Source organism: Capra hircus, chromosome 14, assembly GCF_001704415.2.
Source record: "Capra hircus breed San Clemente chromosome 14, ASM170441v1, whole genome shotgun sequence".
Lineage (NCBI taxonomy): Eukaryota > Metazoa > Chordata > Mammalia > Artiodactyla > Bovidae > Capra > Capra hircus.
The window spans coordinates 67,156,367-67,180,615 of NC_030821.1; the positions used below are offsets into that span (position 1 = coordinate 67,156,367).

A 24,249-nucleotide genomic window follows, 5' to 3' on the forward strand; every position below is an offset into this window, starting at 1 on the left:
GTTTTCTGGTTCGTTTCAACCCCTGGCCTTTGCATCCTCCACCCCTAAGAAACAGGCTTTGTCAGCAGACGTTTACTCAATGAAAGTTACATGAATCATTCCTTGGGCTCCTAAATGAGGAAGAGAAAATAGATTTTCTTGCTCCCAATCTATGAGCTTTCAATACTGTAGTCTCTTCTTACGACCTAAAGTTTAACCTCTTTAGGGCTGCAAGTTTCAGGGATCTAACAGCTGTGAGACTGCTACCAGACTGAAACTGGGTTAAAATTTGAAAGCTAAGGCTCTTTACGGTGTCTTGACAATGATCAGTTAAGTTTAATTGCCATCTCTGTATTAATTCTGAAAAATAAAGTAACTGAACGCTTTCTGAAAAATAAGAGAAACCCGTCGTATTTTCAGTACTTTTCTTTTTCTAGTTTTGCTGCCATCTGTAAATCTGTTGTCAATTGAAGCCTGTTTGACTGTTTTCCATTCTCCTCACTTGTTCTCACTTTGCCGGTTTCAATCTCCTTAGATGTTGAATCATATTTTTGGAATGAAATAGTCATAGACTTTTTTCATCATTAACTATTTTACAGTTTAATTTAGAAGAGAGAACAGAATGATAAAATTAAATATGAGAGGCCTTGTGTGTGTCATCAAGTAACCTCATCTACTTTTGGTAACAAAAATAAAATTGCCTTTAAATAATTTCTAGCTCATTTTGAACCAGCTCTGGAGAGATGAATGGCCTTCAGACTCTGTGAAGACTATGAGAAACCCATCTCTCCCTCACTGAGGGCCCAACCAAGTTTTTCCTGACAATTAACATTTTCCTTTTCTTCATTTCACTCCATCGCTCCTCATTATGGCCCTATAATTAGTGTGCTGGTTGCCTCCCCTGCGCAATTCCCTTCCTCCTTGGTGTTCACCCTTTGTGTATTTTTAGCCTGCCTCCTCTGCCAGGTCCTGAACACCCTGCTGCCTTTTCCCTCCCGGGACTGCTGTTGGAGGGCCTCAAAGCGAGTCTTAGCCAGCTGCCGCACCATGTTTGACTTTTTAAAAAATTATTTTACAATGTTGTGTTAGTTTCTGCTGTAAAGCAAAGTGATTCAACTATATGTGCATATATATATATATATACACACACACATATACACATATATATAGCCCCCTCCTTCCCATTTAGGTCATCACAGGGAATTGAGTGGGAGCTCCTTGAGATATGGCTTCCCAGGTAGCGCTAGTGGTAAAGAACCTGCCTGCCAGTGCCAGAGACATAAGAGATGCAGGTTCCATCCCTGGGTCAGGAAGACCCCCTGGAGGAGGGCATGGCAGCCCACTCCAGTATTCTTGCCTGGAGAATCCCCATGGACAGAGGAGCTTGGCTGGCTATGGGTCTGTAGGGTCACAAAGAGCCAGTCACGACTGAAGTGATGTAGCTACACAGTGGGTCCCCATTAGTTATCTATTTTATAATAGTTGTTGTTGTTCAGTCACTCACTCAGTTGTGTCTGACTTTCTGAGCGCATGGACTGCAGCATGCCACACGCCCCTGTCCTTCACCGTCTCCCAGAGCTTGCTCAAACTCGAATCCATCGAGTTGGTGATTCCATCCAACAATTTCATCCTCTGTCGTCCCCTTCTCCTCCCGCCTTCAATCTTTCCCAGCATTGGGATCTTTTCCAGTGAGTCAGCCCTTCACATCAGGTGGTTGAAGTATTGGAGTTTCAGCTTCAACATCAGTGCTTCCAATGAATATTCAGGATTGATTTCCTTTAGGATTGACTGGTTTGATCTCCATGCAGTCCAAAGGACTCTCAAGAATTTTATCCAACACTACAGTTCAAAAGCATCAATTCTTTGGTGCTGAGCCTTCTTTATGGTCCAACTCTCACATCTGTGCATGACTACTGGAAAAGCCATAGCTTTGACTACACGAAACTTTGTCGGTAAACTGTCTCTACTTTTTAACACCCTGTCTAGGTTTGTCATTATACGTAATATTGATAGTGTATATATGTCAATCCTAATCTCCCAGGTCGTCCCACCCCAGGTTTGGCTTTTGTCTCGAGAATTCTTCGCTAACAGAGAGAATTGTCCTCAGAGAAATCAAAGAGCTATGGTATAGCCTTGTCCACCTGCAGTGTTGGGGTGTGTGTGCTAGTGGTTTGGTACTTCTCACCACTCCCTGCCACCCAGATGAGGGCCACACTGTAGACTGGAGATGGTGCCTCCAACAGACCTCATCATCATCATTAGAAGCTCAGGAAGGTAGTTATTTGAGATCATTTCCTTTTCTTATCGAGTTTGTAAAGCAAGTTCTGAGATCCTTTTTCTCCTTCCTTTCTTCCTTGGTTTTGTCCCTTCTTCCCATCTGCTCTTTCACCCCATTAGTGCTCCCTTCTGAAGCATGAGAATGTTCACAGACTCTAAACGGCAGCACTAGAACTTGGACCCCCAAACGCTCTGAAAATGAACATGGTCAGCCAGTCATTCTGCTCTGCCCTTTCAGAAACTGTCTCCAGGGTTCCCCTTCCTCATGATGTTTCTCTTCCTGCCTGGATGTTTATCAGGTCCTTTTCTCTAATGAGGGCAAGATATTTTATCTCATCTTCACTGTATCCTAATGAAACAGCTGAGAAGAGAGAGTGATCATCTACAGGAAATTTAACACCTCTTTCCCCAATTTATGGTGGAACTATGTGGTACCTCGACCTAGACTTAACATACTCCGCCTTACAGAGCTCTTCTCTGGGTCCCAAGCTGAACCACTTTTCTGCAGAAGAACTCAGAAGTGAACAGAGTGACTTGTAAGCCCCCCTTAAGATTGGATCCCAGGTATCAACACTAAACCCCTAGCGTGGGCCACGCACTGTGTTACAGAGATGATGAGCAAAGGTGGTCCCTGTCCATGAGTTGCTTACGGATGAACCAGGAAGACAGAAACAGATACCAGTGATTTAAATGGGGAGGGGGCATTGTGGATGGGGAGCCCCTGAGTGGGAAGGTTTCCCCATGGAAGGCAGTGCTGCTGGTGAGAGGCTGCTGCTGAGTTCTATATGTTTCTACATGGCCCAGCCCAGGTTCACAGCCACCTCAGCCCCACTTCTGCCTCCCTCGCGAGCTCCCTCTGAATTTACCACCTGCCCTGTAATCTGTGAGCTTTCAGTGGGAAAGAAAATCCGTCCCTCCTGACATCCCTGGGTGTGAATAAGGAAGAGTCAATGTTCCATGCTAAGTGTATTGTCAAGCGCTGTGAGTGTCATGGAGGAGGAAGTTTTAAAAGTGTGATTTCTTCATGTTTACAAAATGAACCAGTGACTCAGATCTATTGTACACATTCACAAGAGCTGTGTCCTAAGCTGATCCCGATTTTGAAGTCATGTGTCTTCCTTTGCATGTCGGGAGGGTTTTCTAGAAGGTGGAAAGTGGAGGAGGAGGGAGGGGATGGGGGCACGGAAAGCAGGCTTGGCGACAGGGACTTGGTTCCCTGTGTGTGAGCCCCGGTGTGGACGATGCCCTGGGGCCCTCAGCCCTTGCTCCCATCCTCCCCCTCCTCCTCCCTGCCTCCTCCTCCCCATCCTCCTCCTTCTCTTTCTCCATCTCTCTCTCCCACTGCCTCTCACTCTCTCTCTCATTTTTCTTCTTCCTTCCAGTTGGCAGGGATTTTCTCCCCCAACTCTGGTATGTTTTCTGTTAGGCTAACTTCAGACAAGACCCTGCAAACTGAAAACAGATGTCGAGGTGGCCCAGAGCGTCTGTCTGCGGGTCCATGGCTCTCGGAAGCCCTGATTGGCTCCGCGCGCGCTGCAGGCTGGGGAGCTGGTCTGCGTTTTGGGTGGCTTCGCTGACTTTGCTGCTGACAGGCTTGTTAAGCCTCGCTCGATTTGGTCCCTCAGGCTCTGACCTCTTTTAATTTCTTCCATACGGTAATATACTTTGGGGATTATTCCCCTTTCTTTTTTCTGTTCTTTTTTTTTTCTTTTATAAACATGACTACATTGTGCCACCATAAAGGAGAACTTTTAAATCGATCAAAAATAAACCTTGATATGCTTCATCAGATACATGGGAAAAGGAAAAATAAGCATATTTAATTAATGCCAGATCCGGGGCATTTCGTAACTACTGTGCTGGATAAATTGTATGGAGGAACGTATCTGATTAGACTCGAGGTCTGCTCTCGGTTAGTAAGACAAATACTTCCCCTTCCCTGTGCTTTATCCCACAGCGGATGTCTTCTGTGCCTCTTACCTTTTATCCTCTGAGGCTTAAATATATCATTTATTTTGAGAAGCTTTACAAAACAAAGTATGATATTGGTGCTGGCTTTACTCTGTTAAAGTCTTGCATTGACTAGAAGAATTTCATTCTTGTTTTCTCTAGAGTTTTGAAATTAAAGATGGAAGACATGATGTTATTTAAGTTACATTGTGATGGATTATCTGTGATGGAACGGATAAGTTTGAAATATTGTAACTGCCATTAGGATAATAAATCTCAAATGTATCAGGGATGAAAATGGTGTCAGAGCCCCTGTCTTACCCAAACCTGAAGTGTTGCAGTTTTCAAGTTGAGCAATTATAAATTTTAAAGTTCCCTTTTGAAATATTATGATCTGTAGACTTGGTTTCATAATGTGTTTCAGTTTGACAAATTGAATAAACAAATCCATACATCAGCATTGCCATGAGCCCTAGTTACTTCTTAAATGTTACTTGGTCTCATAAAGAATACTAGATATAAGAAGTGCAAGCAAAGTAATTATTCTTCAAAAGTTAAACAATGTCCTTGACTCCTTGTTTACTACCAGTTCACATATACAGTGATGTCACCAGGACACAGCGGACTGCAGTGTTTTGTCCTATTTCCTTTCAGTCTGTTTTCTAGACACCATTTTTTAAGATAAATTAACCATACAACCTATATAGTTTTCATTTCATTTTTTTCCCACCTCATTTTCTGATGACAAAGATTATTTTTAATTTCTGTCAGATTTTGAGTGGTGATGTCACAGTTCCTGTGAATTCTGAGTCTCTCAAATATCTAGATTTCCCCAGTGTTTCTCTGTTATAAAAACTGTTGCACTTGAATGTCACTGTGTGTACACTCTCTCTACACCTCAGCAAACTTAAGACGATTTACATTTTTTCACAACTGATGATTACTGTGCTTTCCTCTGGACATAGAGGATTTGGGGCAAGGGAATAATAGAGATGACATAAAGACATAATGTAGAAGAGTTTGTTTCTTAGAATACAACCCCTGTCATCTTGCTTTTTGGTAGTTTGCTTCTGCACAGACGTGGAACAGAGAATGGAGAGTGGAATGACCCAGACAATGTAAAATGGCTCCCTTTCAGGGGGGAAAAAAGGTGATTAGATCAAAGACCAGATCTAAAGATCTGAAATATTTGCCTTCAAAACAGTCTTCACTGTTTTCATCTTACTTTCACAGTCAGTTTATATATATATAACAATGTTCAAAACATTCTCTTGTTTTGGCAACCAGTCATTTAATGGACATTTATTAAGTTCTTGCACCTTGCCTGGCACCCTGAGGATGTGAAGATAAATAAGGCAGAGTTCCCCCCCTCGTGGAATTCACAGTCTAGTAGGGAAGATGGAGAAGTAGACAAACAATTTCAGCATCTACAGAGGTGCCCTGGAGGCTAAAGGAAGAATCACCTCTGCTCTGGGGCTTCACACAGGAAATACTGAAATTAACTGAATCTTGAAGGGTGGTCACAGACTGCTGGGTGAAGGGCTGGCAGAGGTGCAGAGCAGCCTGGCAACTGTGAGCTAACTATAATTAGTCTGAAATTAATATGGGGAAAGGGATTGAGGAGGGAGGTGAGTATCCTCTGGGCCAAGTAGTGAACAGTCTTGCTGTCTTGCTGAGGAGGCCGTGGTTGGTTTTTGTTGTTGTTGTTGTTGTTGTTGTTGTTGTTGTTGTTGGGGTTTTTGTTTGTTTGTTTGGCTGTCTTGTGTCTTCATTGTGGTGCAGGGGCTCTCCAGTTGCAGCACACAAGCTTAGCTGTCCCATGGTGTGTGCCATCTTAGTTCCCTGACCAGGGATCAAACCCACATGGGAGGCCATGGTTTTAAAAAGATGACTAGCTAGAGTGTTGATAAAGATCGGGGAGAGACTGAGGCAAAGAGATAAAGAACTTTTGCAAAGTTCTAAATAGGAAGTGCTGGGGACTTGAATTAGGACAGCACCAGTGAGCATGAAAAGGAGACAGAGTCAAGACAGTTTATAGATAGAGGTTGGAAAGCATATAGGATTAAGTCCCGTGTACTGTGTTAGGTCCCTGGATGGGTGGTATTTACAACCCTCGGAAATAAGAAAACACAAGATGAACCTGAATGGGATTTCTCATCTTCTGATGTTTACTTGCTTCATACTCTTCTGTGGATCTAAACAGTTGGGAGTTGTAGACCATCTCCATGCTTGCTAATCAGTTTTCCTGTCATGTGATTTTCTAGTTACTTACCCAAAGCAAAGAAATAGAATGTGTGCATTTGACTGTCTGCTTTTGCTTAGAAACTTAGAGATGAGCATCAAACCTTCTCTGTACTTGCATAAGACGTACTGAATGCATATACTAAATTTGAGGATATTTTCAGTATTTATTGACTTAACATGGATATTGTATGACCACATCTCAAAGGATTGGTTTTTTTGTCCCACCAGTAAAATGCGTTAGGTTCTGATTACCTTAAAACCCTCATGTTTTGACATATGACGTATTTTTACAGTATTTAAAGAAATGAAGGTGGGAATTCCCTGGCTGTCCAGTGGTTAGGACTTGGCACTTCCACGGTAAGGGGCACAGGTTCAATCCCTAGCTGGGGAACTAAGGTCTCACATGCTGTACAGCATGTCAAAAAATAATAAAGAAAGAAATGGGAGCAAATTAGTATATCAGCTGAGGACAAAGAATGTGTCTAAAACAACTGTAGATAACTTAACAAGTACATGATAACATGAAAGGGTACATCTAATGAAAGTGTCAGCTCTTTTGGAGGATGTAAGCTGAAACTCTTCATCAGTGTACTTGCAAGATCTTCAGAGGGGGTTGTTGAAAGAGCCGTGGAAGTGAACACAGCTGGGAAACCTAAGATGTTGCTAGTGCTGGGTCAGCTAATACAACAGGGCTAATTTAGGTCTCCCTCTGTCCTGGGCATGGGAGGCTCGTCCCATTCAGAACTCTAGTTTGAACAATGTTGTGGTTTCGCTTCGGGTGATTCCTCAGCATATCATTTTTAATGAACAGAGTTTATGTTACTGGTACCCACTCTATGCTAGCTCCATGTGAATTCTTAGTGATAATATTAATCATCATAACATTTATTGATCACCTGCTCTTTGCCTAACACTCTTCTAAGAACTTTTCACACATTAATTCATTTAATCCTCATACGGCTCTGTGAAGTAGGTACGGTTATAAGCTCCATCTCACAGCTGAGAAGATACAAAGGTAAAGTCACTCGCCCAAGAGCACCCAGCTAATAAAGTAATAGGACCAGATTTCAAACCCAGGCGGGCTGTCCCCAAGCCCACATTCCTAAACACTAATCCTCACTGCCTGAGTGTCCTTAACCTCTTTTTATCACACCTCCCTGGAGAGCCTGGCTTCATCACTCTCTCGGGGAGGTTCACCTCGATTCCTCACCCCACCTTGCAAGAGCCTCTAGGTTACTTTTGTACTTTGTACAAAACAGATTTGTTATTTGACTCATTGCACAAAATGTTAGTATTTGGCTCTCTCACCACACCTGATTTTAACCTTTGTTTCCACTGGCATTTGTGTAGTGTTTGGCACAGAGCAGGTGTTTGAATTCATGCAACTTGACTTGAGCTGGCTTGACTTGAACACACACAGCTTATCTTCGGAGGAGCTTTCAGTCTACCCAAAAAAGAAGTTTCATCCACATAAAACAACTGAATAATGAGGAAGTTTAAGCTAAAAGAATATGGTATATACAGTAAGTGTTAACAGATTTCAAAGAAAAGAGATTGATTGTAGGGATTGGGTTGGGTTGAATTTGGTTGGGTTGTATTGGGTTTGGTTGGACTGGATTGGATTGGATTGAGTAGCATTGGATATATATAGCTTCTTCAAAATATGTAGAATCTGTATAGGTAACCAAAGAAGGAAGAATATTGATCAGAATCCTGACCTGCGGCAGGTGTGAGTGAAATGCTCACATTTAAGGGGGCGGCAAAGTTGTATCAGACGATGTGACTGAAAGAGCCTCCTCTTTGACACAGATCAACTATGACCTCCCCAGAGGGGCTGACCCTGTTCCCTCCTGGGAGCTTCTTTCCACAGTATCTCGTATGTGCATAGCCCACACAAGACTGCTTTGCACTGTTTACATCTGTCCTATGTGACTGAGCTCCCTGAGGGCAAGGATTATTTTTTGCCAATATCAAGCATAGTGCCTGGCACAAAGTAATGATAAAAATTATACCACGTGTGTGCTTAGTTACTCAGTTGTGTCCGACTGTTTGCAACCCCATGGACTGTAGCCCACCAGGCTCCTCTGTCCATGAGGATTCTCCAGGCAAGAATACTGGAGTGGGTAGCCTTTCCCTTCTCCAGGGGATCTTCCCAACCCAGGGATCGAGCCCGGGTCTCTTGCATTGCAGATGGATCTTTTATCATCTGAGCCACCAGAGAAGACAAAAAATAACAATAGCAACAACAATTTACAATTATATAACATTGGTTTATAATAAAATATAAGGATGTATATATATATATACACATATATGATAAATAACATTTGTTGGATCCTTATGTTCTATTCATTGTTTTGATTATTAACTCAATCTACCTTTGTTGAATATTTTTCTGTTGAAATTCTGTCTGTTGTATTTTGCTATCCTATGAAGGTTATAACTCCTAGGAAATTTTTAATTATGTAGGCCCTATCTGGACATCATCTGCATTTTAATTCTGCAAAAGCCGTTCACAGACAGAAGAGTCTTAGCTCTTAACCTGTGTCAGAGTTACCAAAGCTAGGATTCCCTCAATGGCAGCTTGGCCCAGCCGAAGCACTAGCATTCAGGACAGTCCATTTGTCCCAGGAAGAAACTAAGAACAGAGATGAAAAGTGAAAGTATCAGTTGCTCAGTCGTGTCTGACTCTTTGAGACCCAATGGACTGTAGCCCACCAGGCTCCTCCGTCCATGGAATTCTCAAGTCAAGAATACTGGAGTGGGTAGCCATTTCCTTCTCTGGAGGATCTTCCTAACCAAGTGATTGAACTCCAGTCTCTTACATTGCGGGCAGGTTCTTTAGCACCTGAGCCACCAGGGAAGCCACAAGAACAAAGCTAGACACCCATTAGTATAGAGTGTCCAACACACACACACACACACACACACACACACACACACACACACTCCTCAATTCCAAGCCAAAAGGACTGAGCCTGCTGACATACTCCTTTCCATTCAGAGTCTAAGGTATGTCCAAGTTCACAGAGGCAGCCACTCATAGCCCAAGCTGTGGGCTGCTGGGTGGGAGAAACAAGTCAGGAGTTGGCGCAGACACATATGCAGACACTGTAACTATAGAGTTTCCAACTTGGACTCAGTCTTCTTTTGCAGGGTAGGGAGGGGATCTTCCGTGTACCAACTCAACCTCTCTAAATATGCCGTCCCAGAATAGTGCAAGTAAAACAATCCGGGCAGTCCAATAAGCATTTCAAGCAGGCAGCAAATGTTTGTAGAATATTTGCTACTAACTTTCAGGAGAAAAGTGCCTTTAGAAAAATGTTCAGACTTAATTGAAAAAGCACATAGCAATCAACTTTTATTCCCAGCTGGCATAAAACTGTCTAACTGTCAGCCAAATTTGGGTTGCCTGAAGACAGACAAGTGACTAATGCTAGGGCTGTGTGTGGCCAGGCCCAAGTGTATTTTCTGACCACAAAACCATGTCTGGATTCTCCTTTGTAATTACCACACAGCCTACTATAATTGTAACACTTACATTTACTTCCTGCCTTTGACATGGAATTCAGGGTCCAAGGCTGTACCCTGAGCTAGAGTGAGGTACCCTAAAACCTATGAAATCATCATTGTGTGAAATGTGTGTGTGTGGCCACATCTGTGAAATATGTAAAGTATATCCTTGTGAAAAATACTCCCACTCCTGCCTTGTTGGATGAAGCACTTCACTAATGAGATGTTTATTGAACACCTACCACTGTATACCAAGGACATTTTGTGTGCGCATGCTCAGTCTCCCAGTCGTGTCAAGCTCTTTGTGACCCATAGACTGCAGCCCACCAGGCTCCTCTGTCCATGGGATTCCCCAGGCAGGAATACTGGAGCAGGTTGCCATTTCCTTCTCCAGGAGGTCTCCCCAACCCAGGGATCAAACCCGTGTCTCCTTAGTCTCCTGCACTGGCTGGTGGATTCTTTAGCACTGAGTCACCTGGGAAGCCCAGGGACATTTTAGAATCTGGGAAGGCCTCCTCTGACATCGTAAGCTAAAGAAGACACCCAGGCCTTCTCTACCCCATCTCTCTGTTGTGACTGCACAGCACATCTCTGTAAGTGCTTCTTTCTTGTCTGTCTCCCTCTCTTCTCTTTTCCCCTCCCCTGTTCTCTTCCCAGAAAGCAGGTCAGTGAATAAGTCAGTCAAGTCCCTGCTTTCCTGGAAGAGAACAGGGGAGGGGGGAAGAAGAAGAGAGGGAGACAGAGAAGAAAGAAGCACTTACAGAGACGTGCTGAGCAGTCACAACAGTGTCACAGGGTAGAGAAGGCCTGGGTGTCTTCTTTATTAGCTCACGACGTCAGAGACGGCCTCTCCAAAGGGACAGTATTTAAACTGACATTTTAAAATGACAGGAAGAAGTAGGACAAACAAAGATCAAGAGGAAGAACATTCCAGGCAGGTTAGTATAGAAGTCAAAGATGGGAAGGAGCCTAGCATGTTCCAGAAATAAGACCAGTGTGACCTGAGCACGGTGGGCGAGAAGGGGACTGGTCCGAGGAGCTGGCCATGCAGGCCCCTGTGAGAAGCAGGTCGGAGTGGCGGGGCAGGGGGCGGTGTGCGCGTGTAGATGGTGGTCCTTGTTGAAGGAGGGCTTCTAGTTAGGAGGCTTCCAAAGAGGTCTGGGCAGGAAGCCATAGTGGTTTGGACTAAGATGTAGTAGAAATCACAAGAAATGGCTCGGCTTTGATTTAGGGAATATATTTTAGAAACAGTCACCAGAACTTGCCTGTGGTTTGGATGGCAGGAATGAAGGGAGAGGAATACAGTTATCAAGAATGATTCCAAAGGTCTGGGCTTGGGGAACCAGGATGGGGGACGACAGATAGGAGGATCCAGCTGTTCACTGACGGTCACAGCTGGCCAACCGTGAACCCCCATCTTGGGGATCCAATCAGTGCCCTCGCCAAACCCCTCACCTTGCGTCACTGGGGAATATTCGCAGACCTTTGGAAACCCTTGCTTGTTAACTTCATTACTACCACAGCATTTTTTGTGTCTTCTCCTTTTGGTTTTTATTTTATGACATAAAAAAAAAATCCCATTCAAGTTACTAAATCAACCCTGATGCATCCCTCATGGGTACTCTATAAATGTTAGTTCATACCCAGGTTTCCCTCCTCAGCACTTCATTTGGGTGCCCTGGGCCTGGGCATGGATGTTGGGTGTGGGTCTGAGATCTGACCATCTGATCGGAAGCTAACAGCTGGCACATATGCTTCTGACAACATGCCTTGTTTATGTACATGGACTGTGACTCATCATCTTGTCTTTCTCTTTTTAATCTGAAAATTTTTTTGAGCTCCCTTGAGTAACAGACTGATTTAATCCACTTATTTCTTTATTATAATGCTGACATTTTCTACTTTTGTCTTAAAAATATTGTGGGGCTTCAGTTTTCTTGCCTCTACAGTGGGAATAGCAGTAGAGTTGTTGTTCATGGGTGTTTGGTGAGGATCAAGTGAAATAATGTATATAAAGTGCTGAGCACAGTAGCTGTATGTAACAGTCAATAAACTTGAGGTATTATTATTAATAAAATAATTATCTGGGGGAGGGAGGGGTGGCTTCCAGAACCTACCCACTGGTTTTATTACTCCAATTAACCACACCAAGAAAATAGAGCCATGTGTTGATTTACTAACTCCCTGCATGACTTTGGACAAAACCTGTAATGTCTTTGGATCTCCGTTTTCTCAAGTAAATGAGGGAATCCTTATTCTCTCATTTAGAAACCTTATTTGAGGTTCGAAATTAAACCTCAATTTAAAAACTTTTGTGATTCTAGTAGACAATCTATTTTTTCTCTCCAATCTTCCTTTCAGTGGGCTTATCAAAAGTTGTGTCTTTTTGTGTAGATCAGTGTGTGTGTATGTGTGTTAGTTGCTCGGTCACGTCCAACTCTTTGTGACCCCATGGACTGTAGCCTGCCAGGCTCCTCTGTCCGTGGGATTCTCCAGGCAAGAATACTGGAGTGGGTTGCCATTCCCTTCTCCAGGACATCTTCCCGACCCAGGGATCGAACCCAGGTCTCCTACATTGCCAGCAGATTCTTTACCGTCTGAGATTAGTGTAAGTGATACTTATTGCCAGATGTGACCTTTTGTTCAGCACATTGTAGAATCCCAACGTTGATATCACTTTCTATAAATACAGATTTCGGGTGAGGAAATGTTCTAGCTCAAGAGAAGTTTAGCTCTTGAGGCTCTTTCTCTTTTTAGACTCTCAGTCCATGGGCTATTACTCACTGTTGGCATTCTTCCGCACCTTCTTCTTTCATGATCAGTGCTGTTGATAGCCACCTACAGCTTCTGAGTTCCCTGCTCAGCCTTCCCTGGTGGTTGGTATTGCATCTGAGTTGTGCTTTCTTGCTTCCTCTACCTTTTGAAATTTAAAAATAGAAAGAAAAAGAGAACCTGCAGTCTTTCACATTGTCTGAACTCTGTGATTCACCCAACAGATTTTCCGGTGAGTTCCACAGTATAACATCTATTAGTCAGAAATGTGCTATCTGTTCAGAGTAAGCCCTGTAAGAAATGGACAAAGCGGTGCGTTTATTTTGACTGTCAAATGCATAATCCGAAAGGGACTCCAGCAGCCCCCAGAGGAGGCTTTGGAAAGTAAATCAAGGAATCAGAACAGCTCCCAATCCTGCCCCTTGACTTTTCTCCTTACCTGCCCAGCTTTCTTGAGACAACCTGAAGAATCGCTGGGTCTATAATAGGCCTCTTTTAAAAGTCTGACTCTTGTGCTCTTAATACTAATGATAGGTCCTGGTAAGCACAGAAACCCTTCATAGATCTAAGGAAAATTATTTCAGAAGCCCCAGTTCATATCGCAGCAAGCATACTAAACTTTGGCAACATCACATTCAATATAATTTTATTGCTGGCAACATTTTGAACATATTTTTATCCATACAGCTTTGGTTTGGAAAAAGTTTGGCTCCAAATAAGTGATTTAGCCTATAATTGGCTATTAATTTCTCAGCAATTATCTCCACATACTTGGGAGTTATTAAATTAATACTGAAATCCAGCCTACATATTGCTCTCAAATGAAATATTTTTGATGACCAAATCAACTGTTAATGAAGTTAACCCAACATTACATTTTGTAGACCTTTAAAACTGATTAATTTCAGTTTTTTGTAGTAATCCTGTTTTGAATGCAATATGTGGTTTTCAAGGTCTCAGACATTTTTATAGCCTCTTGAAAAGCTGAGAGGCGCCAGGCACTGTACCTTAACCACCAGTGGTTAAAAGAAAATGTTCCGTCCAGGAAGTCCTAAGCTCCGAGGGCATCCCTCTTGCCTTCTTCAAGGAGTAAGAGCTGTTTGGGGGACATCTCTCTAAGAAGATAAAATAAGCTGGCATATAAATAGCACTAGTCACTAAAGCAAAAAGAACCCCCCCCCCCCAGAAAAACCAGAGTCATTGGGGGCAGAATGCCTGGGTTTCAGCCGTGAGTTCACTGGGTGACTTCAAGCAGGTGCTCTGCAGCCCTCTCCTGTCCCCAGGGGTGCTTTTCCAGCAGACACTTTATCTGGCAGAAGGGGAAGGCCAGGGCCCGCAGTTCTAGGAACTAAAAGTTGTGCAGAACCATCTCAGCTTAAGAAAAGGATTTCCCTCAAACGTTAAAAGCAAGGCATTTTTTAACATCTATTATTTTCCCAGAATGAAAGGAGGAAAGGAAGGGAAAAAGGAGAAAAGGAGGAAGGACTACAGTGTCACACTTGTGTTTAAAACACTACTGATCTTTGATTTCTGTGCAAAATGACAAGTTCCCTTCTCCAAAAAGAAAGGCTTTCATGTGAAATTCTGTCAGTACCCCCATTCAAATGTCACGTATTACCTAGTTTCCCTTGCTGAAGGGCAAGGACCATGAAAAGTACATACATTTCAGAATCAAATACGTTACATTCAGAGCCAACCCTACCACGCATTTGCTCAGCAGTTCCCAAAGTGTGGGCCAGGAGCCCGCTGGGTACTCGGGGATCCTTTCAGGGTACCCATGAGGTCAACACTATCTTCATAATAATACTAAGATGTCATGTGCCCTTTTCACCCTCTTTCTTTTCATAAGTGAATTTTTCCCAAGGCTACGTGATGCAATATCACAACAGACTAGATGCATATACAGATATCAAAGCCCAACTGTCTTCTATTAAGTCACATATTAAAGATATGTTCAAAAATATCTTATCTCTAACTTTTTTGTTGCTGTGGGAAATATAATTATTTTTAATTTTTTTAGATATCATTTATGTTAGCTTGTCATGTGGTTATTATTTTTAAATGAATTAATAAATATGTATTTTAAAACTCCTCAGTCTTAATAATGTCTAACGTGGCAAATCTTGATAAACATAACCTAAAGTGTATTGGCATCCTCAATAATTTCTAAAAGTACAGAAGGGTTCTAAGCTCAAAATTTGAGAATCCTTGTACTATCCAACAGTAATTACCACTTATTGAATGTGTCTTTGTGCCAGGAGCTGTGCAGAGCACAGGGACTTCTTCACCTCTTTGCAATAAAGTTATAAAGTAGAGAAGTTAAAAAACAAAGACCTTGCTAGCCCGAGGTCTCACAGCTGGAAGTGACAAAGATAATCAAGTCCTTCTGACTCCAAAGCCACATTCCTGATGACTGAACAGTCCTCCCCCACAGAATCATTCTCGGTGACTCTGAAAAAGTTATTTCACTGCTCCAAGTTTATTTCCTTACCAAACATGGGCAGAGCCCCACCTCCCCCTGCAAAAGAGTTAATATGCATCCCAGCGCCTAGCACAGGGGTGCACACCAAAGAGGCCCTGAAAATCTGTCAAACTCCTTCCTCCCATCCCTTCCTGTCCTTGGCACGTTAGAGCAACAAGACTCACCAGCTTCCCTTTTCCCCTCTAGATGGTCTTCAATCAGAGAGAGAGGCTGACAGCACAGAAGGAGTTGATGAAGATATGATTGTGACTCAAAGTCAGACCAACTTCATCTGCCCCATTACACAGGTACTGTAAGCACTTTGCTTCATGGAGGCAAAAAGTTCCCATTTGCTTTCTGACTTTATTTCCTGTCTGGAGTTGACGAAGGAGCAAAGGAAAGTGATCAGGGTCCAGGAGACCTGGGAAAGAGTTTGCAGTCCATGATGTCCTTAGGGATCTACGAGTATATTCCTGCCCCACTGGCGAGGTGCCATTGAGGCCTCTGGTCTCCCTGCATTTTCTCTGCATTTTCTCCCTGCATTTATGGCCCTCTGCCCTGAGTTACATAGAGCCGCGAGATAGGGAGGTTAAACCTCGGAAGCCCCAGGTCTAGGTGAAAGCAGTGCCAAATAATTGGTGACTTGAAGAAGTTACTGGAAGCTGGTCATCATCATTCCTGAAAGTCTAATGTCTTCTTGATTACAGTTGGAAATGAAGAAACCAGTGAAAAATAAAGTGTGTGGCCACACCTATGAAGAGGAAGCCATTGTTCGCATGATTGAGTCCAAGCACAAGCGGAAGAAAAAGGCCTGGTGAGTTGCTGCAGGAAGGGAAGTGGCCCTTCCCAGGGGTGGTCAGTCCCAGGCAGTGCATTCATGCTGGAGGGAAAGCTGCTTAAACCTCCCCTGAAGTCCGTTCACCCAGAGGGATAGTATAAACATGGAAGCCGGTTTTCAGGAAACACAACACGTGAGGGGGAAAATTAGTAATCTGTTCGGGAAGAAGCTGAAGGAGCTTCAAACATACCTTCAAAATACAAGAAAAGGGAGTTGGATGTAATTCTCATCATTAGATAACAGGAATTTTTATGAATTTGTGTGTGCTATGCATGCTAAGTCGCTTCAGTCATGTCCGACTCTCTGTGACCCTATGGGCCTCAATGTGCCAGGCTCCTCTGTCCTTGGGGTTCTCCAGGCAAGAATACTGGAGTGGGTTGCCATGCCTTCCTCCAGGGGGTCTTCCCGACCCCAGGATTGAATCCGTGTCTCTTACATCTCTTGCATTGGCAGGCGGGTTCTTTACCACTAGCACCACTTGGAAAGCCCGGTGTGTGCTGTAGCCTGAAAGAAATAAAGGAGAACTGTGATTCTGAGAGATTTCTTTTCCCCTTTCTATATGTCTGAACTCAAATAAGAAGGAATGGTTAAAAAAAATTTTTTTTGCATTCTGCAATACAGATACTTTGCTTAAGTATTAAGTTGTCATTCTAAGAATTCATACCCGCTGGTCTTTTTTTTTTTTGGCTGTGCCTCGTGGCAGGCGGGATCTCAGTTCCCAGACCCCATGCCACCTGCTGTGGACGTGGGATGTCTTGGCCTACCAGAGAAGTCTTGGCTTCTGTTGGTCTTGATGGTCAAGATGTGATTGTCCGGGAAAAGCTTTCATATCTTTAATTACATAAATAACTTCACGAACAGTTTAAGTAAATTCATGGGTGACTTCAATGAGAAATTTTCTTTTTAATTGGAAAGTTTAGAGAATCTTTTACATATATATATATATATGTATGTATGTATGTATGTATTTTTTTTTAACCCCTTTCACACACACACACACACACACAGCTCTGTTCCCGCGATGACACAGAAGCCTGAGTTGGCTAGCCTGGCTGTGACTTGGTTGGCATTTCTCCTGCTCTTATCACAGATTTGTTGAAGGAATGGAATTGCAGGTGTGACCAATTCTCAATGGACCTTTGATAACAGTCCCTTTGATGTGTGGCTTTGCTTCTCCATCATCCAGAAATTTGCTGTTCCAGACCTAAATTGGAATTCCCCACCACTCCTCATCTGGGTGTGGATTTAGAGATAGGGCATTTGTGACTGTAGATATCTTAATGGTTATTCAATCAAGTTATTTGCCCTATTTATTCTAGAAAGCCTGCCTAATGGTTACAAAATCGAGATTGTCTGAGTACATTTTTGTCTGTTTTGACTTTCCACCTTACAGTTGAGACGTCCCATTTCCCTAGGGAACCTACCATTTTCCCTGTGAGTGTAATTTTCTTTGTTTTTGGATGTCTAAGCCTTCTGTGTCTCCTTTTTTTTTTTTCCTATGTTTATTGTCTGAAAAGCAAAATTTTAATTTGTTGACATAACTGCTAAGAATAGGCATTCCCAGATAGTTCTGTTTCACAGCTCTTCTTCCTTAAAGTTTGTGATATTCTCCTCAAGTCAGATTCAGAAAGGACAGGCACTGATAACAAAGCACATTTTTCCCAAGTCCCAGGAGGGATGGGAGCAACTCCAGAACAGGCTTGCACTGAAACACATCTTCTTGATTACATACTTTGACTTTCTAATGCCCTTTGCCTTTTCTGAATTGTAAATGACGTTTGGAAGCCCTTGAGCAACACCCGGCATTTGGAAAGTGTGGGTATTTTCCTGCCATGCTTTTCTATAAGTTGGACGCAGATTCCGTGAACACTGCAGACCCTCATAGCTTAGTAATACAATGAAGTCCAAGTGGAGGACGTCTGGAAGGTTTACAGCAAAGGTAGTATTTCTGCTGGGCCTTGAAAAATGAAAAGCACTTCAGAGAAGGGTGAAGAAGAGTCTTTCCAGCCAAGAGGCTCACCACATTCAGAGTCTGTTCCACTTGGGGAATAGTAGATACAGGTGCAATTATTGTTTGTTAGAGGGTGATGGGAAGGATGCTCTGGGCTCTAGTAAGAGGGAAGTGGTGTATGTAAATTCTCTCTGTTCTGTACTCATCGCAGAGGATGTTAAATGTTATGATTTCATTAGTTTCCTCATCTATAAATTGATGGTCATAGCTGTAAAGTGCCTCAGTGGTATGTTTGAAATTTGGATAAGATATACAGAAAGCACTGAGAGCACCTGTCACGTGCTAAGTAAACATTATCCCGTCCTCCTTGTCTTTCTTGCCATCATTGTTCTGTAGGGTTTTGAGGGAATATGCGAGTCAACCTGGGTTTTAGGAAGTTACTCCAGTAGCAATTTAAAGGATGAATGAACAAAGGCCTGCGGTGAAGATGTCAGTTAGGATGCTGTGGTAGTAGTTAAGTGATAGATCATGAGAGCCAGGATTGAGACCAGAGTCATAGGTGGAAGGGCATTTAGGAGAAGATGACTGTGGAGGTACGATGGGCAGAAAACAAAAGCTGGAGGGAGCAAGTGGAAGAATGACTGACATGCCTAAACGGGGTGTCTAGAAGGACGGTGATGTCATTAGCCAATGGAGAGGCTGTAAGAAGAACGCGTTTAGGAAGGACGATCAGAGGGTCATGCTAAGTTTGAGGTCCCTAGCAATACAGCTGTTTGGAAGTATCCAGGAGATGTAGAAAATGTGGGTGTTTGACCTCAGGAGAAGCTCTGAATGGGATGTTGATTGACAGGTTATTGATACAGAAGAGTCAGACCCACACATCTGCCAGGTGCAGCTCTGGACCAGATGTGACAGGCAACCGAGAGCCCCAAGGATGGGGCCTTGGCCTGGGTCTAAGCAATGTGAAGCCAGGATGCAGCTCTGCTCTGCTTACTGTGTCCCCAGAGCACCTGATGGAGGCCCGCCAAAACAGCATTCTGCCATTCTGAAAGGGCAGTCAGAGGAAGAAGATTCCAACAAAGCAGTCTGAGACACAGCTGGGAGAGAGGGGAAGCGAGACTAGAGTTGAGCTTCCCAGGAGCCAGTGGGGGGCGGGGTTGACGGGGCCTTGAGGATGAGCTACACTGCATTTGGCAGCAGGCTGGAATCCAGAGCCTGTTCAAAACCTACCCCAGAGGTTCCTGATGAAGTATGAATTAGTGTCATCTCCCAGGACGCATGTTTGGGCGATGAGCACATCTGGGTTCCCTTTGTTTGAAAATGTCCGTGACATATCCGGTTTGAGAAATCCCAGTTTCTCCGTTCTTCCTCCTTGCTGGTTCTGACTCTGATTTGTTAGACAGGAGTCCCAGGCACACTGTGTTACTAGCACTGACTCCTTTTCCTGTCCGTGAGGCCTCCTGACACATCTCTCTGCATAGGCTTAAGTCAGAATAAAACAGCTGAAACTTTAGCCCTAACTAAATACAGTTAGTTAAAATAATTTCCTAAAGCAGGTCTCTGAATAATCAGTCTGTTTATTATCTTACTAATAAAACTGCCTTATGATTTTCACATGTATAAGATACTTCCAGTTATCCATAGTCATTTCTTTGCTTTCTGGTTTAAGAACAGAGACTGTATTAGCAAACAGTCACATTTAAGAGTGTGGAGAGGACAGTTAGGTTGAACAGAAATGTGTTGTTGAGTAGCGGAACTCCAGCAATGTGCTTAGAGGCCCTATTTCAACCATGAACCAACCATTGGCCTCTCAGAGTCTCAGTTTCTTCATCTGTAAAATGAAAAGAGCAACATTTCACAGTATTTCAGGATCAAAGGAACAGTGGGGAATTCCAGTCTAGGTCTGCACCAGCATATTTCTTGGCAGTGGAGAAGCAAACCACTTAGAAGAACGCTCTTTTTTGGCCTGCAGAGCGCTGAACAAATAGCAGCCGGGTTACTGAGGTCGAGACTGTTCATGTTTGTATTACTTACCTCACTGCTTAGTGACACATCATTTCAGACGCAGAGGATGTAGGCTTGAGTTACCCTCTGGGTTTAGGTATGATGAGAATCCATCCTGCTCAGATTTCCAGACCTGCTTTCTAGAGCTGGGTGGACCCTGGAATGCTTGGGCCGAAATCCAGGAGCTCGTAAGACCCAGAATCCTGTACGTTTGTGCTAATGCTGAGGCCAAGGTTCCCCACGGTCTCTGGGACCCCTGAGACCCAGGTCCCTTTGTTCAGTTGACACACGCTTGTCCGCTGCTGCGCTGGAATGTTCTGCCCTGTCAGTGACCTGAGTTCAGGACCCAGCGTCTCCTCCCAGGCCTGTAGGCTTGACTCCTGCACAGTGATGACGCGAGGGCTTAAGACTGGTGTGGCCACACCTATCTAGCTCACCAGGGTGTCGTGGGGATGGATGCACTATGCTTACAGAGTGTTCTCTCTCCAGAGGAGGAGTACCTTGATTCAGTATCTTGTCATTATGAACCTTGTCTTTTCCTCTTCAGTTTAGAAACTAGTGTGTGTTTATTTGAGACAGGGTGAGAAACAAGGTTCTCCTGTATCAACCTCTCCTCCAAGAAGCCTTCCCAGAACCTTCATTCTTGCTGCACAAAGTGCCCTGTCCCCATGCTCCCACGGCGCCTCTGCACTGTGGCATGTCGGCCTCCCACCAGCACTGTAGGTGGGGCTGGCTCTGCTCCACAAGGTTCTTGAGAACAGAAATAATGTCCTAGAGCAGCAACCAGCCTACTGAGCACCTGAGTGGATGCCTGGACCCTTGTCACGCGGCGTCCCACTCATTTCTCATGACAGCCTTATATGCTCCACCTTCTTAGAGGAAGAACCTGAGGCCCATTACTGATGTCACTTGCCCAGAGTGTCACAGCCAGGAGGCTGGAGCCCAGCTCTCATTTACTCCTGAGCCTATATTTGTGTCTCTAGGCCGTCTGGCTCCCCTTGAGAGGATTTTTGGGTTAATGCCTCTGTCCCCCGAGTTAATCCCCTAAATGAGCCCAGACCTCTTTGTCTGACACGGGTAGCCCTGGGGTGATGTGCAGCCAGCTCTGCAGCCAAGCGGTGTGGTTAATCCAATCACACATTCTCAGAATGCTCTCATTTACTGACTAAAACCACTGATGTCATCAGGAAGTCCTCCCCACCTCACTCTCCACTTCCCTAAAACAGCTTATTCACTGTCTGGCTATTGGTGTTAAAGACTTTGTCCTGGGGAGGGGAGCCGGGGGTGGGGGTTGGGGGAGACTCCAGCCAGGCAGGGCAATCAGAGCAGATGGTCAGATGGGTTGATAAGCATCAGCTTGAGGGTCATCTCAGCCACTGAGTTCAAGCTGGATCTCCATGTCTCAGAAGATCAAGTGGTGAGAAATGCCTTTTCCAAAGTCAGGAAAGCATCTTTTCATAATCTCAGCTTATTGACTTTCATGCTGAAAGAAAAAGCTCACTCTGAGACCTCAGGGTGTTTTAAACCAGTGTAAAGCTCTTCTCAAGCACCTCCAAGCCTCCCCCTGACACGAAGCCAAGTCATCATATCTGGTCCAGTCACCCCCATCCTCTTTCACATGGTTACCTTTCTAGCCTCACATTTTAACACAAGTACCTGACCGTACAGGACCCATTTCAGTAAATATAAATATTGTTAGCAAGCGTATTATTCATTACACTGATTCATGCTCTTCTCATAGAAAGATGCCTTGGTCCAGAAATCAAGACCAAGAAAAAGTTTCTCTTCTGTGTTACACAGTTGAGCCCTCTACTACTGGACAGATTAGACCTCGCATGATCAGCTTTCTTCCCCTTCTGGTTTATAGCTTTTGTCTTGTTTTTGTTATTTTTGATCTGTGCTTTTTGGAGGGTTGTCTCAGATCACTGGGCCAGAGCTCTGTGTGGGGCAGGAACCTGTATTTGTATTTTACAGCTGGATGCTTCGAACCCTTCATAGGGCCACTCGCATAAGAGGGTCAAATGAGTGCACGAATGCGCACATGTCTGTGTTGGAGGTATGCAAGCTATAGGCAGTGAAGGGAATGACCGCTACTGAGCACTGTGTTGCCTGGAGCCCTGTGAAGCTGGGATTCTGCGCCTTCTGTAAATCTGAGGATGCAGAGGCTCCAAAAGTCAAAGTGAGCTGCCGGTGGTCTCATAACAAGCAAGTAGGCGGTAGAGACCTAGGTCGGCTTTGACTTCAAAACTGGGTGCTCTACCCAAGTCTGGTTCATGTTGAGAAGAAATCAGGTGACTTCATCCAGCCCACTGCCTTCAGAGGAGACCACATCTAAACAGAACCATGACTCACCCACTGATTTCTTCAGCCGCAGCTCTTCCCCTGAGTCTCCATCGGCCCACTCAGCCTCTCCACTGAGAGGACTGGTGGGCATTTCAGAGAGAATATGTAGCAGCCAGGACTCCTGCCTGATTCCATCCCAGCCTAGTTTTCCAGTTGTTTCCATGGAGATAAAGGGTACCACCACGGCCCTTCAGCTCTGGCCAAACTCTGAACAAAGCTCAGCTCTTTGCTTTACCCTCCACATCGGTCCGTCAGCAAGCCCCCTGGGTTCTACTTCCGGCTGTATCCGGAAGCTGCACCCTCATCCAAGCTGCCCTTTCTCTCCCAGCTGCTGCATGACCCCCTCACTTCCCTGCTTCCTCTCCGCCTGTGTCCGCATTAAACAGCCAGAGTCATGTTTTCTAAATCTAAGCTAAATTTCATCCCTCCCCTCCAGGATTTTCATATTTAAAATAAAATCCGAAGTCCCACACACTTCCAGTCAAATCTCCAAATGCCCTCCCTCTTGCCCTGGGCATTCCAGCCACATTGACCTTGCTCTTACACCAAGCAGCTGCCTCCTCAACTTCTACACATGCCGCTGCCCCAGCCCCGGCCACATGCAGCCTTTGTTCTATTAATAGATAAGCCCTCCCCAGCTAGCATGCTTGACCCCTGCTAGATAAGCCCCTCAGCTCACACTCTCTCCCTTGACCCTGCTTTTCTAGCCATTGTGGCACTTAAAGATGCTATGCAGCGGGTTAGCAATGGTTTCTCTCCTCCACTGGAAAGTGAGTGCCGTGAAGTGGGCATTGCCCCAGCCCCAGTGCTGGACAGACCCTGGCTTAGGTAGGTACTCTGAACTAGTGAATGAGTGCACATCAGTCCTGAGTTTTTAAATGTACCCCCTTTTTGGTAAAATTTCCAGACTTAAATACTACTCAGCCATAAAAAAAAGAATGAAATTTTGCCATTTGCATCAACGTGGATGAACTTGGAGGGTAATTCTGCTAAGTGAAATTAGTCAGACAGAGAAAGACAAACACTGTATGATATCATTATCTGTGGAATCTAAAAATAGAACAAACTAGTGAATAAAACAAAAAAGAAGCAAACTCACAGAGAGGACAGACCAGTGGTTACCAGTTGTGAGGGCTGGCATGATAGGGGTTAGAGGAAAAAAGGTGGCGGGGAGGGGTTATTATGGGATTATGAGAAATCATCTGTGTGAAACTTTTGACAATTGTAAAACCCTATAGAATTGAAAGAATTTTTCATTCAGTTTTTTTTTTAAGTGTGCACTTACATTTTTGCACGGAGAGAAGTTGATTCTGAAGGCATTAAGGTGAAGCGGACTGACTTGATTTTTCTCCCCTCTCACAGTTGCCCGAAAATTGGCTGTAGCCACACAGACATGAGAATGTCGGACCTCATCCAGGATGAGGCGCTGAGAAGAGCGATTGAGAGCCACAACAAAAAGAGACGTCGCCAGTCCAACTAAGAAACCCCCCTGCCTGCAGGGAACTCCGCAGCCTACCTCCTACCCCAGCCATCTGTAGAGAGTGATGCTTGTCAAAGCACTTCGACTGGCTGCATAGCATACTTTGGGGTAAATTTGAAGGTTTTAGTGTATTTGAAAGCATTTTTCTATGTTCCAATAAGCATTCAAGTCTATTATATTGTTTATTTTTAAGTGTTCTCTAATTTTAAATAAAACTTTGATTATCTGTGTATGTGTGCCTCCTGAGGTGTAAATGGTTCCAGTGGTATAGGCTGGGTGGTGGCCTATAATCCTTCAGACTGTTTTTTATTATAGTTTTAACAAACTATACTTTGTTAACTATAACTATAGTTTTTATATATATAAACTATATGATATATAACTATATATAGTATATAACTATATATATACTATATAGAGTATATAGCTATAGTTTT

General features: G+C 43.9%; 1 protein-coding gene across 2 annotated transcripts in view; it reads left to right on the forward strand.

Moving 5' to 3' along the window:
- NSMCE2 (NSE2/MMS21 homolog, SMC5-SMC6 complex SUMO ligase) overlaps positions 1-24,042 on the forward strand; it is a 231,119-nt gene extending 207,077 nt beyond the window's left edge. For both annotated transcript variants that reach the window (XM_005688848.3, XM_005688849.3), the window contains 3 exons: positions 15,404-15,504; positions 15,904-16,010; positions 23,695-24,042. In XM_005688848.3, coding sequence (XP_005688905.1) covers positions 15,404-15,504; positions 15,904-16,010; positions 23,695-23,812 — 326 coding nt within the window. In that variant the 3' untranslated portion in view covers positions 23,813-24,042. The remainder of the gene's footprint in view (positions 1-15,403; positions 15,505-15,903; positions 16,011-23,694) is intronic.